Genomic DNA, 19,440 nt, shown 5'->3' with positions numbered 1-19,440 from the left:
TTCTAGAACAGTTGTTGCATTATTCCAAACTTTTTAAACTTTTTAGTATATATTTAGATTTTTTATTAAAACAATTGATTTTTTTTTAGATAATAATATTTATAAAAAAATGTAAATATTAATGACAAAATGGTAAATTAAATTAAAAATATATACATATAAATATATATATATATATATACACTTTAATTTAACTTAACTCCCCCATAACCATGAAGGTCACTACGGTGGAGGAGGCTACTTTTAGTTGTGATTAAAACGCTATCTCAACTCTATAACTCCGAAACACTAACCTTGACGAACAAGGCCTGCCATTCCTGTCAAGGCCTGGATACTGATAGAAAAAAGTCATAAATAAATTGCGTATTAAAATCTTATTATGCGTATTAAAATTTATTTTTGTTTTATTTATGATTTATAAACTATATGATTTTTAAGTTTTATCCTTGACTTGTATCAATTTTGTTGCTGAAAATAAAACCCACCTAAAAAAAAGAAAAAAACAGTAAAAAAGCTACTACAGAAAATTTTCTGTTAACTATATAATTTTTATGGTTTATTTTATTTTAGCTTTTCCTTCTATAATAATAGTTACTGTTCATCTATAATAACAGTTACTGTATTAATATACTGTATATAATAATAGTTACTGTATTAATATACTGTATATAATAATAGTTACTGTATTATTCATATTCTGTCACTTTAACTGGCAGGTTAAGCACTAGAGACATTTTAGACACCCAACACAGACAGTACTTCAGCAATTTTTTAACTAGCTGGAACCACTCATTTCTTTGCGACATCCTTAGTAAGTAAACTGTTATATTTTACATAATCATTTAGTATGCTGTAACTACATGTTTTTGTGATATTTTAAATTGTATAAAAATGTTATGAACAATAATAACCTTTGAAGTTTGTAATAAACGTACTTTCTATAATAATCTTTTGCTTTTGTAAAATTGATATAATTTAAAAAAATGAATGTTTTAAACCTTTGTGGATACATCATACAAAGAGAGCTTATGCAGAAGACCAGCATGCCAGACCTTTTCAAAAGCTTTTGATATGCCAAGAGCAATAGCTTTTGCCTCACTGCTTTCATCTAATAGATAATAATGGACAATCTTTCTTTTATCATGGTTAACAATTTAAAAAGTAGAGCAAGATCCAAAAATCCAATTGTCAAAGAACAGGTTAAAAGGTTATTGGACTCAGATGTCATTTGGATATCCAATAACAGATTAACCTGATTTTTTGAAATAAAATAAAAAAAAGTGGTCATTACATTCAGGAGATAAATTAGTGAAAAGCTTTATGCAAATAGTTTTGCATATCCTTACGCATTTTTTTTTTTTTTTTGCATATCCTTAAGCTTTATGCAAATAGTTTTGCCTTATCCTTAGGAAAGGGAATAAAGTTAAAATTATAATTTTGTCTGGGAAAAGGCATCAAAATTAAACTGTTAGAATGTTGGTGTTGACCAATAGTGTGAACATGGATACAGCAAAACAATGTCTCTGGAAACCAAACATCTTTATCATGTTGGAATAAAGGAATAAATATTGCAACAAGTATTATAGAATCACTGTAACATTTTAAAATACCATAATTCATGAACACGGTATTAAAAAAAGTTATAACAAATTAAAAAGACTATTTTTTGGCAATTACATAATTACATTATGTAATGTGTAAGTAATTGCCAAATAAACAACTGACCACAGAACATACTGCCATTTATAGACTAAATAATTAACATTCTTATGATACTCTGAATACAAACCAGGGATGTGGAGTCTTAAAAGGACTCTGACTTTATATCTCTATTTTTTCCTGGTCTCTGGTGCCCAAAAACTCTAAACTTATTGGTTGACTTATCATCTGCTATGGGAAAAAAAATTCATGTTATTAAATGGCTTGGAACTTATTATTTTCAAGGCTGAAGTCCCAGAATCCATGCCGCCATTATATCTGAGGACTCCGGGTTTGAAAAATTGATTGTTATAGCCTAAAAGTCTTGATTTTTTTACCGACAGTAGTTTATAAGCTTATTTATATTTTTAGAGCTCCAGGATACCCGAAACTCCAAAGTAATCTTTTTGTGACTTTAAAATACAGAGCCCTTTTTGGGACTCTGCATCCCTGATAGAAAGGTTTACCAAAATACACCCAACTAGGAGAGTACTCCAGCAATTAAGTACCTAGAACCAGTCATTTCTTTGCAGTATCCTTTGTACATAATTATCTTAATTTTACATAATCATTAAGTATGCTGTTATTTTCACTTTTTTTATTGTTGCCAAAGATTTGCTACAAAAGCGCATTATTCAATTTTTTTTTAAAAAAAAAAAAAAGGAAAAACTGCTTTTGCCTAGCAAGAAACAATAGAGCGTTAAAAATGAAAATTTTTTGTTCATATTATTTTAAAAATTTTAAATAACTCTCAACATATTTTTAATATTTATATACAATAGGAACACAGCTTGTTAGGGCAATTAGGGATCCCATTTAATGCAGGCTTGGACAGGAATGGAGTGCAATGCAACGTTATTACTGACCACGCAAATAAATTTTTTTTCAACAAATTGACCACAACTGTTTAGATGTTTTGATAATTCAAACATTTCAGAAACGCGCAGTAAAAAAATAAATAAAATGCTAAACTTAAACTAGTAAGGAAATTTAAAAGAAAATACTAAAGAAAAAAAAACAATTCCTTACAAAAAGAAAATATATAAGCACTAAAATAAAACTTAAAAAATTAAAACTCAAAGCAAAAATTACTTTTTGTTGCATTTTTAATTGCATTTGAAATAAATTACTTTAAAACTTATCTTTTGAAACATTTTACTAAAAGTTACACAAAACGCTTTTACATTAAGTAACAATTTACTTCTAGTGATTGTTTAATAAATTAACAAATTTTATTCAAATTATTAAAAAGTGTTATAATATTTTTAAATTGTAAAAACATTAATTTTTTCCAAAAAAGTTGCACAAAAAAAAAAAAAAAAAAATTTAAGTAATAAAAACATTACAAAATACTTCAAAACTTTTAAATTAATCAACATAATGCATGCATATATAAGTAAATAAAGTTATTTTATATTCTTGTACAATTCATATAAAATGTTACTACACTCATTTTGAGCAACTAGTTACAAAAAGTTTTGAACTTACTCATAACTTAAAGTAACTTAAAAAAAAGTTTTTTTAAGTTACTTTAAGCTATGAAAAATAATTGCTTAAAAGATTTTTAGAAAGACATTGAAAAATATTTTCAAACATTTAAATTTAACGTAACAATTATTTTATTGCATTTAAATTGTTAAAACATCAAAACAGCCATGGTCAAATTGTAAAGAAAAAAAAGTATAGCCAATTATTATAAATATAAAATTTTAGTCAAAGCCTGATTTAATGCATCTTATTTATAATCATTAAAACTTAATTATAAGACTTAAAGTTAAGTTAAAGACTTGAAATAAAGATGCATTTAATAGGATAACCTTTACATAAATGAAAAAAATTTACATAAACAAAAGAATCTGTTTTTACAATAAAGATTATAATTTGTTAAAACTTTGCAAAAAAAAGTAGTGAAATTTTCAACACCAAATTAGAATAATTGATAAAGTTTTATTCAAATTCAAAGTTTTATAAACATATATTTGTCATTTTAGTATTTCCCCCCAAAAAAATTAGTTTTCTAGGTCAATGGCTTCAATAAAGAGTGTTTTTAATTGATGAAAAGTAGTTTTCTAGGTCAATGGTTTCAATCAAGAGTGTTTTTAATTTTGTTTTGATCGCCTTTATGTTTACACAAAAATCTTAAACTGTTGTAACCATTATCTAAATCAGTGCTAAATGTAATCAAATATTCTAAAGATTGAAAAAGGGAAAAATCAAACAATGATCTGCCTAAAAAAAATTTACAATGTCACTTTTTCCTAAACTAAGAAAGGATGCAAACCATTTGAATCAAGTTAGCTGAAAAAGTAAATCAATGTAACATAACATGTGAATACTTTTGCAGCACTTTAACAATAGAACCAAACAGTAATAATATAAACAAGCTCAGGGAGTTATCGATATTTGCAATCACTTTGTTAGGTTGATTAAATTAGGTTGATTAATTTAGGTTGAAAAAAGACACTAGAAGTTGTACAAGAAAATTTTTCAGCCAATTAAGCAACATACAACCTGAAGAGAAAGTTAAGATACCTTTTGAAAGTTTATATAAAGTATAAAATAAAAAACTCAAAACTTTTGGTTTTTTAATTTGTGATTAAAAAAACCACATTACCAATCAGAACTAAATTGACATTACTAACTATAAAATTATTAAAACATATAACTATAATATTACCTAAAAAGTATTGAAATTAACTCAGAATAGTTTTAAATATATATCCAGCATTATATTGTACTGTGTTATAATAATAGCCAGTACTATAATAACATAATAGTCGATAATCTCACAATAATTGCTATTACTATAATATTGGCAACAAAATCAACTTATTACTTCTGCTTATTGCTTTTCTTATATAATTATTTTTTCAAGACACTCCTAGAAAAAGTTTTTTTAAGTTACTTTAAGTTATGAAAAATAATTTTCATAATTATTTTTCTTATATAATTATTTTATATTTATAAAATATACTTATTGCTTTTCTTATATAATTATTTTTTCAAGACACTCCTAGAAAACCCCAATGTCTTGTCTCAGAGTACCACAGATTAGTTTTTATGGATAGAGCCAACATTGAACTTTGCAATCTTTTTCAAGACCAATGTGATATTTTTATTTGCATATAGGCATTAGCAAGGCTATAGTAACCTAATAAGCCAGATTCTTATATTTAACAGCTTGCAATGTTTATTTAAAAAAATGAATATTGGCTTTTCATTTTCCATATTTATTAAAAATGTCTAATACTTAAAATGCTTGGCAAGATGTTGCTGATGCTTCTACTATCAAAAATTAAGACAAAAACAAAATCAAATAAAGAAATAAGTAATAAAATGTGAATCAAAATTGAGAAATAAAAATCAGCAAGTTTTTACTGAAAACTATCCATGTTAATAAAACTAATATAAAATACATTTATAAAAATACACAAATTTTTTTTTAAATGCAGATGGTAAAAATCTCAAAAAGAACTAAATTATAAAAAATAACATTGAAACTAATAAGCATAATACAAAGCAAAGAAGTACCTGTGTTGTGCTGAACCCTGCTCCGTGCAAAGAGTCGCTAGTAGTTATACTGCTAACTGGTGATGTGTATGCTATCTAAAAAAAAACAGAATTAAAAAAATTTATACGCTATGAGCTTCAGCAAGCATTTATACATAAATACTATTTTTCAAAAATAAATATTTTTTCCTTCTTTTTTTAAATCTTAAAGCAATTAATATTAAAGCATACTTGGTCTGTTTATCATGATCACACTAGTCTAAAATAATTTTTTGAAAAACAATTTGACACTTGTACTAATGTACAAAATTAGTAAATTGCAGTTAATAGTAATGTAAATAAAGCAGGAATGCCTCCGCATCCCTGCTTTAATTCCAAATAGGACTCTGGATTTGAAAGTCACAAAAAGATTACTTCTTCCTAGTTTTTTGTATCCAGGAGCTCTAATAATATAAAAAATGCTTATGGACTTCTATTAGTAAAAATATTAAGACTTTTAGGTTAGAGGAACAATCTCTTTTTGAACCCGGAGTCCTAAGGTATAATGGCGGCAAGAACTCTGGGACTCCATGCTTAAAAACAATATGCTTCAAATAATTATATTTTCTGAGATTTTTTTATATAGCATATCATAAGTAAGCCAGCATGTTCAAAGCTTCCGGAAACCAGAAACCGGGAAAAAATAGTGATATAAAGCTGGAGTCCTTTTGGGACTCCGCATCTTACATGTACATATATATATATATATACATATTATATATATATATATATATATATATATATATATATATATATATATATATATATATTGGGCCTTGTTAAGAAGCGTTACGCAGCTCACATTTTGCTTGCAAAAAGGTGATTTGCCTACACGTTCAGCAGTTTTGTGTTATGCAAAAACTTTTATCTTTTAGAATATTTGTCACATAAACGATATCATAAACGTCACATGAACGATATAAAAATTATATTTTGATATCGTTTATGTGACGTTTATTCAGAAGAAATAAAGTCGTAAGTAAAAGCATTTAACCGCAATTGAAAACTAATAGATTTGCTGTTAAAGAAACAGTTTGTTTAATAATTTTTTTGCTGTTGTTAAAAATTATTTAAAGAAAATAAAGTGTTTTAAGTTTTATCTTAAGGAATTAAATATATAAATTCCTCTCAAATTTTTTTTTGTCAATATATTATTTTTTGTCATAATAGTTTAAAAAATGCACAATTTATTTTGATGTAAATACTTTATTAATAAGATATTTTATTTTAAGTTTATTGTCAATTCAATAACGTAACATTTTAATAACGTTCGTTTAATTAATGAAAATAAACTATGATCACAAATATGTAACTGATAAAACTCTTTATTGTTTAAAAACATGATTAAAAAGAGTTCACAAAATAAATAAGAAAAAATTTATTAACAATTAATAAAATAACCAAAAACCAACTGTAAAATTATAAGGAAATATAACAAATAAACAAATATTATGTTACATTTTATGAAAAAAATATTTTTTTCAAAATAAAATTTAGTTCATATTTGAAAAAAATGATAAAATGATTTTTCAAATAAGAATAAGATTTTATTTGTAACTTTTGTTATAGTGAGAGAAAAAAAACTGTCTGTATGATTTTTAACGCCTTAATAAAATAACTTTAATTACAATGCGGTACTTGAAAACACGCTAGTGACGCAATATAACTTCTAACAATACAAAATATATTTGCCAAGTTGAGTTACTTTGAAATGCGTTATGTGTTTTTGTTACGCAGCGAAATCTTGTAACAAGGCCTGATATATATATATATATATATATATATATATATATATATATATATATATATATATATATATATATATATATATATATATATATATATATATATATATATATATATATATATATATAGCACCTGCACTATTGTTACCTGTAATATAGTACCTGCACTAAGCTTTTTAAAGCACATATAATTACTAGAGCTTTGAATAATTATTCATCAAAGTATATTCTGATTTTATAATTTACCCTAACCCTAATATATAATTACTAAAACTTTGAATAAATACTCATCAAAATATCTTCTGATTTTATAATTTACTCGCATCAACCTTCTTTTTTTAGTCTACCTAGCAGAGATGCTGAGTCCTAAAAGGACTCCAACTTTATATCTCTATTTTTTACAGGTCTGTAGTGTCAAGAAGCTCTAAACATGTTTGTTGACTTGGCTCTGATTTATGAGATTCAGATTGTTTTTCCTAATAAACTTTTAAAAAATAATTTTTTTGTGACTTTCAAATCCAGAGTCCTTTTTGGGAGTCTGCATTCTTGCTACCTAGCTTTGAAGTCATAATTATAAAATATTCTTATACACCACATGTTATTTACATGTAATAAAATAAAAAATACAAGAATTATTTTAATTTCACTTTTTCAGCAAATTTTATTATTGAACTTTTGGGAAACACAATATTAATACAAACTTTTTGGGGCATTTTTTAAATGACCTAAAATGTCATTAATTATTAGGCAATTTTGAAACGCAAAAAATTCAAAAACCATTCAAATGTTAAGATAAAATATTTACTGATAATATACTTGAGTTGATTGTCATATACAGTCTCTACACTAACTCCATCATAAAAAATTTTTGTGACAGAAATATTAAATCAACTGATTTAGTTGAGGTGCTATCATTACAATGCTATTTTAAATACTTGTATCTAGCAGGGGTATATAGAATAAATCAAATAATTTGGGAAAAGATGGCAATGACATCTTGTCTGATTCTCATCTCAGATTGTTATGAACAAGATGGTGATGGTATCTTGTCTGATTCTCATTTCAGAGTGTTATCTCAAACAGTTTAAGACTCTTTTTTGTTGTCTTCATTATTGTGATCAAAAAATTCAAAACTAAGAAAAAAAATACAACTGCTTTATAAAAGTATATATAATTCTTAAAAAACTTAAGGATAATTGTCAAAAAATTCTTTAAGAAATGCTTTATGAAATACTCTATAAAAAAAAATTCTTTATGAAATGCTTCCAAGATTTAGAGGCATATGCCAGTTCATCGATGTATACTCTCAAAACCAAACATATATGGTATAAAACCTTTTATTCTTGTTGATGCCAGTATGTTTTATGCAGTCAAATTGGAACTTAATGCTGGGCAAAAATCACATTTTGTAAAAAAGTGATGTGGTATGAAAATGGTTGAACCCTTAACTGGTCAGATTATAAAAGTTGATAATTGGTTAGACTTCATTGATAACTTAGAAATTAAAAAGCGTTCATATATTTTGAACTGTCAAAAAGTTTGAACAAAACAAAAAATGCTGAAAATTGTATAAATGTTATTGGTAGATACCAGATAAAAGAAGACTTCTAGACATAAATGTTGTAAGTACTTTGGAAACCGGTGTAGGAAGGTTATCTCAATGTAAATATCAAAAATGCCGACCTATTCAAAACTTGCTTTACAATGAGTTGTTTCATAACATAGATGTTTTGTAACATGATTTCATTTTTATTGTTCCAACTGTTTTTTCTGAAAAAAAAATTTACTAAAATACAGTAGCTTTATCAATTAGAATTATTTTATCTTTAATAATCTTGCTTGATAATCTTACAAGTTTAATGATAAAAATATATATACTAATAATTATTAAATTAATTATACTTAAAAAAAAAAAAAAATACTGTAATAAATATTTTTTAGCTGATATTTTGTAGCTGTATATGTAATGTAACACATGTAATAAACTTATTTTTATACAATCACAGTCAGGGTTGGTAAAAAAATCCAATAAAACCCAAATATATTTGAAGATTTTTAATAAACGAATATAATAAGTAATCACAGTTAATTATAGACTAAAATTATAGTTAAGAGTCCACTTCTGCACCATAGATATGTGGTAGTACACTAGTGGTAAAACATTTGGCTCACAGTTAAATCAACCCTGCGCTCCTGAAATTCCTGTGCTCAATCTGTTTCCCTGCACAGCGCCCAGTTTAAGTTTAAAAATGAGTTTTGTTTAGAAATGTTTGTGAGTTTAGGATTGAAAGAATTGTAAAAAAAAAAATTAATTTTTAAAAAAATGCTCTTTGACTGTAGTGGACACAAGAGCAATAGGGAGGTGAATTTATAAAGTTAAAAAAAAAATTACAGTACACATACAAAAATAAAAATTTATAACTTTGATCATTTTTTAATAAAACCCAAAAAAACTCTAAAAACCAAAAAACCATTTGGGTTTTTTCCAACCCTGGTCACAATATCTATTTATTGCAAACTTTTAAAACCAATATTTTTAAACTATGGTTAAACGAGAGTTTAGGGTGAAAAATCTTTTTCAATCTAATCAGCAAAAAGGAATTTCTATTCAAGACCTAAGAGTAAATTAGCATTAATAATTATTTTAAAAGTAACATTTTTATTTGAATATAGGTTTTTGCACAAATGTAAATTTAAATGGTGAAGAATTTTCTTGAGTAAACCCTTAATGACAGATTTAATTAGGATAGTTTTCTAATTTTATATTTTATATTTGTTGAATTTTAATAACAAACTGGGCAACTTCTTTGAGAAAATCATTGAAAAAATGATCTTACCACTTGTTTTCTTATTTCTTTTTCAACATTAGAATAATATTCTTTCCAAAATGTTTGTAACGCACCCTCACATGCTGCCATCAACCTCTCCTCAGGTTCCCATGAGTCTCTCCATTTAACTTGATAATATCTTTTTCCATCCTGATAAATTATAGTTTGAAATTTGAAAAACATTGGCAATACCAAAAGTAAATTTAACTAATGTTTTTTTGATTCAATATCTAGTTTCTCATTGAGTAGATAATTTTAATAATGACAATAATAAAATAAACAACAACAATATTATTTTTTAAAAATGAAAAAAAGTTTTTTTACCCAATAGTTTAATGTTAAAGCTAGGTTAAATTGAATTGGATGGTTTTAAAAAAAGGAACCAACTTTAGAAAAAGTTAGTTTTGAGAAAAACAACAAAATAGTTTGTTTCCTAATATCTTTTTTTATGAGAACAATTTTTTTTTGATAAAGATATGTGATAGGCTAATGTTAGGCTTTTGATAATGATCTTTTTTACAAAGTATGTAATACCGTGTTTTGATTCCATTTAAACATATACTGAATTTTAGGGAAAATGTGAGGTTGGTCCCCTTGTGTTAAACACCATCTAATTATGACAACAACATCCTTTAAATATAAAATCTCCTAATATGATAAATATTGTGAAAAAAACTCAATGGCTCTACAAAATAATGCGACCAGTTGAATTCAAAATTTTGAATACTCTTATGAAGTCATCCCTTTTCATTTCATGTAACATGACTTTTTATTCTCCTTACCATATTCTTTTTAACAATTAAAACCCTAGTAGAGTTAAACTGTCTTGAAGACAATACAAGATTCATACTATTACTGCATAGTGCCTGATATATATCTCTTTATAGTCAAATTTATTCATTCTGTATTCTTTTTATTATTATTGCATTATTATAATTATAATAAATATTATTATCATTATTTTGATAATTAATTATATATATAAATTATGCATTATTGCATTATATGCAAAAATTATACAAATTATGATTTATCAACCTTAAATTAAGACAAAAACTATTAGTTACATAAAATTAATAAAAGTTTTTTTTTAGAGTATTATGTTTTTAGTTGTGTTTTTCTGAATTAGACTTATTGAAATCAAATATTTAGTTTTTGTTATATATTATTTTATGTTATAACTTTTTTTTATTAGGTTAATTGTTGTTTTTATTTTTTTGTTTTGTTTATTTAATTCAATTTTTACTATTGTCCTTAAATACCTTATTCAAATAGATAGATATAAGAATAGCCTACAAATTAACACTGCCCTACACCCTCAGGGCGTATCTGGTAGGCTTGAGGGGACACCCAACCTCCACCTTCACTGTCATAATATCAATAATTCATCTTTAAAAGAGTATTTTTTTTTATAATTGCTAGTTTTTATATGCAAGTAGTTGTTTTTATTTAATCTTTATCTTCAATAATTTCTTGATGCAGAAAATAAAGAACCGTTTTGCCAAAACTTTTGAATATCAACACATCTACTTATAAAGTTCATTATTTTATTCAGAAAACACATATTACTAAAGTTTATTTATTCAAGTTTTTAAAAAATACTTATGTTGTTATGAAATTCCGAAAAATAAATCAACAAAAGTCTGTACAAGATTATAGAAAAAAGGAAATTAGGTACCAAAATTGTGCGCCCAAATAGGATATCATTGCCTCTGAATTTGACAACAAAATTTGGTTGGAACATAAAAAATGAGCATACTCGAAAAAGATAGAGTTTGTCAGGCTTTATCTTCAATATGTGCTCGATAGAAAAAGTAAGTAACAGTTTTGAATATCAATATACCCACTAATAAAATTCGTCATTGTAATCAGAAGACACATATTATTCAAGTTAAATCATTCTATTTTTGAAAAATATCTATGTTTATATGAAATTCTAAAAAATAAGTCAACAAAATTTAGTACAACCTCTATCTCTAAAATCAATCTTCAAAAAGCGTTGCACAAAATTTTAGTATATTAATCGGTTCCATAAAACGCGATTTCCGCATATATATATATATATATATATATATATATATATATATATATATATATATATAGGGCGCCAAATATAAAGGAGCGCCAAATATAAAGGAGCAAAATAATTGGTTATTTTACCCTTTGCCTTTTTTTTGAATGGGGTTAAATTGAGCTAGGGGCGCCGTAGAAATCTCGCCCAGGGCGCTGGTAGTGCTAAAACCGGCACTGTATATATGACACCTATTGTATGAAAATACATACTGATAAATCTAAATTTTATAATTTCATATAATGGCTGTAAAATGATACATATATATATATATATATATATATATATATATATATATATATATATATATATTTATATATATATATTTATATATATATATATTATTTATATTTATATATATATATATGTATATATATATATATATTTGTGTGTGTGTTTGTGTGTGTGTGTGTGTGTGTGTGTGTGTGTGTGTGTGTGTGTGTGTGTGTGTGTGTGTGTGTGTGTGTGTGTGTGTGTGTGTATGTATTATGTATATGATAAATTTATCAATATCTATGTATCAGCATATGATAAAATAATCAATATGTATATGCATATATAAAATAATCAACACATATATGTACATACATATGATATTTATCAATAAGTGTATTTATATGATAGATTTTTCAATATGTATATGCATTTACCAAAATGTATATTATAGGTTTATCGATAAGTATATGCATTTGATAGATTTATCAATATGTATCTGTATACAATAGAATATTCAATTTTATATTTATATAATAACCATGATAATTATGTTAAAGTATATGAACTTTATCAATATATATATTATAGATATGCATAACAGCTTTAAATGTTTTAGTTATGAAATATAAATCTCTAATTGATTAACACAATCTTCACCATAATGAATTCATATTGTTAACTTGTTTGTAACTTATTAAAAATCAAATAACTTATCATAAGAATTATATATTTATCAACAAACAAAGTAATAACTTTTGATGCTAAATCATTGCCATAGATAAAAGAAATATAAAATGGTAAGTGTAAAATATATCCAAATTTGAAATTAATATTTTTCATGTTTATTAAAACTTATTTAAAGAGCCCTAATTATTAGTATTATTTTAAAACGATTTTATTATATTATTAAAAGTTTATTGAGTTATTATTAAAATTTTATTGAGTATATTATTAAATTTTTATTGAGTTTTTTTTGCAAAAATGATTTTTTAATTTTTTAAATCTAAATTTAATTTAAATTATGACTCCTGAAATTTCCTTTTATGCTTATTCAACTTAAAAGATTAAGATCTTCCTTACACACTTATTTACACGGTCGAATATGAGAGATTTTACCTGACCGAGACAAGTATCTGTAATTTTCTCGATGACATTTTGCCCAAACAAAGCGTTCTCAGTCGGATGGTTGTAAGGAACTTCTGTCGAGCTTGAGGCCATGTTATTATATCGCCATCTCGATCATCCAACATTCAGTAAACCACGATTCTTAATATGGCAGCATTTTTATCAAATGTTGTCTTTTGAGTAAGCTTTTAACTATAAAAATAAAAAAATGTAAAATAAAAATACAGATTCTGCAAATAAAAATCATAAGGTATAAAAAAGAAATAGACTTATTACTATATTATACAAGAATTACGTTTAACAAATATTGTTTGCTAAACGTTATTCATTTCAAAACAAAGTTTTAATAACCTAAATTAATAGAAACCAGGTAACATCTATTGAGCCCAGGTCATTTTTTTGTCTAGTGTCGTATTAATTGCGCTAGAGTTAAACAGGTTGCAATAACTTAATGAACTTTTTTGTGAAATTAACGCAATGCTGAAAATTTTATTATAAGCGATGAAATCAAAATTTTATATGGTTTGTTTTAAGTAATATTTTTATACAGTTTAACTCATGTAATAAAATCTGAAAAGTTTCTTTGTAACTAAGATTCAGATTTTAGACGCTAAAAATCGCTAAAAAAGACGCTAAGATTTTAAGACGCTAAAAATCTTCAAAAAATTCTTTGTGTTTTTTTAAAGTTCGGGAATGGTAACTTCCAGGGAAGTTGAAAATGCCAAACTTTTTTATGTTCATAAATGTAAATTGAGAATGTTCAGTTGGTGGTGCAAATAAAAAAAACTAAATTTTCCAATGCATTTTTGGGGTAAAAAATATTAAAGAGAATAATTTTCAAGCTTTCAACTAGATTAAAATCCATGGTTTTAAGCATAAAAACTATATAAAATAACCCAGTAAACACAATACGAAAAAATAACCATGTAAAAACAAAAAAACCTTTAGAACTGCATAAACAAAATAATTAGAACATAAATATATAAAATAACCCAGTAAACACAATACGACTAAAACACTTTTTGTGTTTACTGGGTTATTTTATATATTTATGTTCTAATTATTTTGCTACAGCAGTTAGAAAGGTTTTTTCTAGTAATATTATTTCGTCATTATTAAATATTATATTGTTATTAACAATGTTACTATCAACAATGATAATTCGGAAGTTATTATGTTATTCATTCCAAAACACTAATCAGTTCTACTTCTACTTCTTCGATTTATATTTCGTTGGCAACGGTCTTGGTTTTTACTTATTATGCTGTTGTATTAACATTTGACAACAAATAAAAATAAAGAAATTAAAAGATTTTTATTTTTATCTATTATAGTTTTAAACCGTGATGTATTCATAAACAATTTCAAACTAATCCTGATTATACGTATTTAAAAAAAATTAACATCAAACTAATTATATATATTTTATTCAACTATCACATAATGTGTAAGAAACTTTTTAAATGTAGTCAATCTTTAGCTCTTTGCCAGGGGCGGATTTAGGTTTGTGGTGGCCCCTGGGCGGAATATACTGTGGGGGCCCTTATAAATAAATAAGGAAATATATTTTTTTACTTATTGAATAATATTTATTATTATGTTTAGTAGTAGTAACACTAGAAACAATCATCTACTATTTAATAATAAATAATTATAAAAATAATCAAATCGAGTATAACTAGTTACTAGTCATACTCGATATTATGATAATATTATTTAATATACTAGTTACTGTAACTAGTATATTAAGTAATATTATTATAATATTCAGTGTAAATAATTAAATGAAAAATAATAAATAAAAATGATAAAAATAATAATGTCAAGTAATTAAAATTAAATGCCGGGAACTTTTCTTAATTTTATTTGTACAAACTTATCAATAACGTTTTGAAAATCAAGTTTTTTGAACATATCAGACTCAGAGCTCATTATCGCTAGTTGATTGAGCCTGTCTCCGTCTATAGAAGTACGCAATCTATTTTTTATGTGCTTTAAATTAGAGAATGATCTTTCATTACTGCTGTTTGTAATCATAATAACAAAATAAATACGAAGAACTATTTCAACATAAGGAAAACAATCTTTTACTTCCTTATTAATTAATATTTTATACATTAAATGTTCTTGACCAATATTGTGAAATTCACTTCTTTCATCTTTAAAATGTTTATAAAATTCTTTAAATTGAATAAGTTCGTTTCCTAAGTGTTCATCAATATCATCCTGGTAAATTTTAACAAGTTTAATTGCTTCATTTTCAATTTCTTGGTTACTTAGTTGTTCTATTTTTCGAAGAAAGCCAAATCGTTGGTATACCAACTCATAAGCAGACAATCGTTTATCCAAGTTAGAAATAAACGTATCAATTACATGTAAAAAATTTTGAATTTTGAATTTTTGAGAAGAAGTTAAATCTACCTCGGGTGTTTCATAAAAATCTATTGGATTTAAACGGATATTTCTTTGCCGTTTACGGTGTTTCAAATAATCTGTTGTTTCCGAAATTTCTGCTCCTTGTTTTTCATATCGATCAAAGTTATCACGCTTAGCTTGAACAAAATTCTTTAAAGACTTAATAGCAGATATTGCAGTATTAAGGTCTAATATCGCATCTTGCAGTAAATTATTAGTTTTATCTACTCTTTCAAGGATATTATTCCAAAAAACCGTGTAAATTCCAGTTTCAAGAGTGCACAATTTGTTGTATAAACAATTTGCATCGCAACGCGTTTTTGTTGTTTGTTCAAATTCATCAGCTATTTGAATTAGAGTACTTTTAAATTGTTTATAGCCTAGTATAAGAGCTTTTGTTGCATCAGATCTACATGACCAGCGTGTAGTATTAACTCGTTGTGATACACGGATACGGGTTTTGGTATTTTCTAAACTTAGAGCTTTACCCAGTAGTTCATAAAGTTTTGTTGATGTCGTAAAAAATACATATAACTGCTCTAAAAAGTCAAAAAATTAAACAGCAGCAGTACAGCGCTCGGCTGCTGCTTTTTCTACCAAATTTAGGGAATGTGTAGCACATGGAATCCAGGAAGCTAGTTTATGATTTTTCAGAATTTTTGATTGGAGACCATTATATTTCCCACTCATTGCAGAAGCATTATCATATGATTGGCCTCTACAATTTTTTATGTTTAAGTCATATTTATTTAAAAAGTTTATTAAACAATCATACATATCTTGAGCTTTATGGCCTTGGTTTGGCATAAATACCAAAAATCTTTCCACTGGTGTATCTTTTTCAATATATCTAAAAACTAATGTTAATTGATATATAAGACCTTCATCAGGTGTTGAATCTAATGAAATTGAAAAATATTTAGATAATTTTATACGAGAAATTATTCATTCAAAACATTATTTCCCATTATTTCTATTAATTCTTCACAGATAGTAGAAGATAAATAGTTAGTGTGCCCACTTCCACGATTTGCATGATTTTCAATATGCTGTTTAAGAAAATTATCATACTCAGCTTATAGCTATAGAATTCCAATATAGTTACCATTTTTAGACGAACCGACAATTTCATTTTTACCACGTAATGCTAAACCTCGTTCACATATAAATGTTATAACACTTACGAGTCTCTTGATTATATTACGCCAGTAACTCTTTACATCTTCACTTTGTTTTATAAGTTCATTGTTAATACGGCCCAATTCTTTTGAACGAACAGCTAAATTTATCACAGAATTTAAATGATCTTTGGAAGTTTCATAACTTATTAATCGATTATCTGCATGCTTCCAGTCACAGAAACCATCATGAGTAAATTGACTGCGTGTTTTGGACATTAATTTACAAACAAAACAAAAAATGCTACCATTGAATGGTGAAAAACATAACCATGAACGCTTAGTTATTTCTCCGTTAGCAGTTTTTCGCTCAAACAATGATTTATTACATTTACGAGTAAACTTCACATCAAACTGTTTTTTTGATTTTTGTATAAATAATTCTTCATTACAATTTTGTAAATTTGAACTTCCTACTTTTGCCCAATAATCTATTAATCCTGTCATATTTTCAGGCCATAATCCTATATCTAAATCTAAGCTTTCATTTGTTTCTTTAACAATATTTTGAGGTGAAGGGTTTTCAGCGATAGTTACTAGTTGAGGCGGTAGAGCAATTTGATATGACTGAAATAAAAAAAACTATTTAAAATATGTACCTAATGGAAATTAAACTGATAAGACTTAGTTAAATTTGTATTTACAATATTAATGCGTTTAATTTTCAGTTTTTATTATTATTTTTTTTTAATTAATATATACTTAAGTGGCCAATATACGTATAATTTTTTTCGATTTTAAACAATTTTAATTAGGAAAGGTAAATTTGAAGGGATAAGTATAGTATAGTATGTATACATGAAAAAAATATTAATTGTAATATTTATTATTTTAACTACCTAACCTGCATATACTTTATTATTATATGCTATTAAATATAAAAAATAAAAAATATATATTATTAAAAGTAATATTTATTCTTTGTTTAGTAATTGTAAAACTTTGAACCTCAGAAGAAGAAGAAGTTGTGTTGGGCTGTGTTATGAAAAACGCCAATTTTCGTTTATCTGCACCACTCATATAAACTCACTTTAATTTATGACGATCTTCTTCCATTTTTAAATTTTAACAATATTCACTGGTTAACTTATAATTTAAGAAACAAATAAAGTCTGTAACTATTGTCGAATTTGTGGGGGCCCCTGGGCTGCAGCCCACTCAGCCCTCCCCTAAATCCGGCCCTGCTCTTTGCTTAAGATTGACTACATTTAATTTGAACTAAAATAAAGTTATATAACTATGACTCACGCGAGATATACAATTTTTAGTTTAACGTGTAGTTTAAAATATTGCTACATATTAGAATTTACTAAAATGATGTGTTGATGGCGTTTATGAATATTGTTGTAGTTCCACAGTGTCTTTTTTTAAATGATCGAAAGTTAAAATAGTAAAAACCGAATCAAACCAAATTGTTGGTTGTTAGGGGCGGATTCAGGATATTATGGTAATTGAGTTAAGTACCTTTTAGCTAAGTTTTGCATTCCAAACTCTTATATGTCCAATCTAATATTAAACAATGCTTTTCCTAAAAAGACGTCTGTTGAACGTTCAAAAGATGTTCAGAACGTCTTTTGAATGATTAAAAGACGTCTTTTTAAGACCTTAATGCATATATAATATTAGCATGGACGACAATTTTATAAAAGAATGTTTTGGTGGAAATTGCGCAGTTGTTATGAGATTATTCAATGAAATTTAAAATTTATCGATGAATATAAGCCTAGTTAAGAATAGTAAAAAAATATTTTATCAATTTTTGCTCTCACTATTGGGCAGGGCAAGGCGAAAAATTTAGGGCTCTTTTGTTCCCAGGCTTCAATCATCGCGGTATTTTGCAAATCATCCTTAGTTGACGTAAGTATAAAAATTTAAATGTTTGGAGTTTGTTCGATGTCTAGAAGTTAGCTCAAACACTAAAAAAATGCTGAATCCACCCCTATCATAACTATAGTTAAAACAATATGATGTATAATAACTAAGATTAGATTAGAATAAAGTTTATTAGAACAGTGGTACATGTTCTAAAGGACATGCAGGTCCATAAAATATGAAGGACTCTGACAACGTTCCCTACAACCACATTATACATGAGCTAATTAATTTACTAAAAAACATATATATTACAATTATATATAAGACCACAGTTATAAAACAAAAACTATTTAGCCTAAACAGTATTTTTCAAAGTTGATTGAGTCAATTTTAATTTTGAAGCTCTTAATAGCATTTGCGACGCCAGGCGGCAAGTTGTTCCAAATATTAACAACTCTGAATGAGAAAGAGTATTTACGGACTTGAGTTTAAGCTTTAATTTGCGTAATTTGAATTTGTGACCTCGAGTGTAAATATCGTTGTTTATTAGAAAGAAACTTGATTTATTTAGGCAAACTATATTGTTCAAAAATTTGTAACATGTAGTCATGTCTTGCTTAAGGTGACTAATTTCTAGTAGTTCCAAACCAAACATTCTAAGTCTATTAAAATATGAAAAGTTATTTAGGTCAGCTATTCTCTTGGTAAAACGTCTTTGCACTCTTTACACTGCTTTGTTCATTTCAGTGCCGTTTGGCGACCAAACTGCAGAGCAATATTCTTAAATCAGTCTTATGTAG

The 19,440-nt window shown here is 25.9% G+C and overlaps 2 protein-coding genes across 3 annotated transcripts in view; both read right to left on the bottom strand.

The window, feature by feature from the left end:
- Nucleotides 1-13,447, bottom strand: part of LOC100203510 (zinc finger protein ZFAT) — a 33,727-nt gene extending 20,280 nt beyond the window's left edge. Inside the window, exons 1-3 of one of the 2 annotated variants that reach the window (XM_065810595.1) lie at nucleotides 13,224-13,447; nucleotides 9,830-9,970; nucleotides 5,230-5,304 (exon numbers count right to left, since the gene is read on the bottom strand). In XM_065810595.1, coding sequence (XP_065666667.1) covers nucleotides 5,230-5,304; nucleotides 9,830-9,970; nucleotides 13,224-13,325 — 318 coding nt within the window. In that variant the 5' untranslated portion in view covers nucleotides 13,326-13,447. The remainder of the gene's footprint in view (nucleotides 1-5,229; nucleotides 5,305-9,829; nucleotides 9,971-13,223) is intronic. The other variant, XM_065810596.1, reaches the window with a different exon arrangement.
- Nucleotides 13,448-15,068: 1,621 nt separating this feature from the next.
- LOC136086944 (uncharacterized) lies at nucleotides 15,069-17,845 on the bottom strand. The gene is made up of 5 exons (XM_065809446.1): nucleotides 17,774-17,845; nucleotides 17,670-17,693; nucleotides 16,753-17,392; nucleotides 16,319-16,546; nucleotides 15,069-16,186 (listed from the first exon to the last, which is right to left on the bottom strand). The coding sequence occupies exons 1-5, from the start codon at nucleotides 17,843-17,845 to the stop codon at nucleotides 15,069-15,071; spliced, it is 2,082 nt and encodes a 693-aa protein (XP_065665518.1).
- Between the last annotated feature and the right edge of the window lie 1,595 nt (nucleotides 17,846-19,440).

The sequence above is a fragment of the Hydra vulgaris genome, chromosome 11 (genome assembly GCF_038396675.1).
Source record: "Hydra vulgaris chromosome 11, alternate assembly HydraT2T_AEP".
Classification (NCBI taxonomy): Eukaryota; Metazoa; Cnidaria; class Hydrozoa; order Anthoathecata; family Hydridae; genus Hydra; species Hydra vulgaris.
The sequence above is the reverse complement of the archived record's forward strand: the minus strand, read 5'-3'. Positions and strand labels throughout refer to the sequence as shown.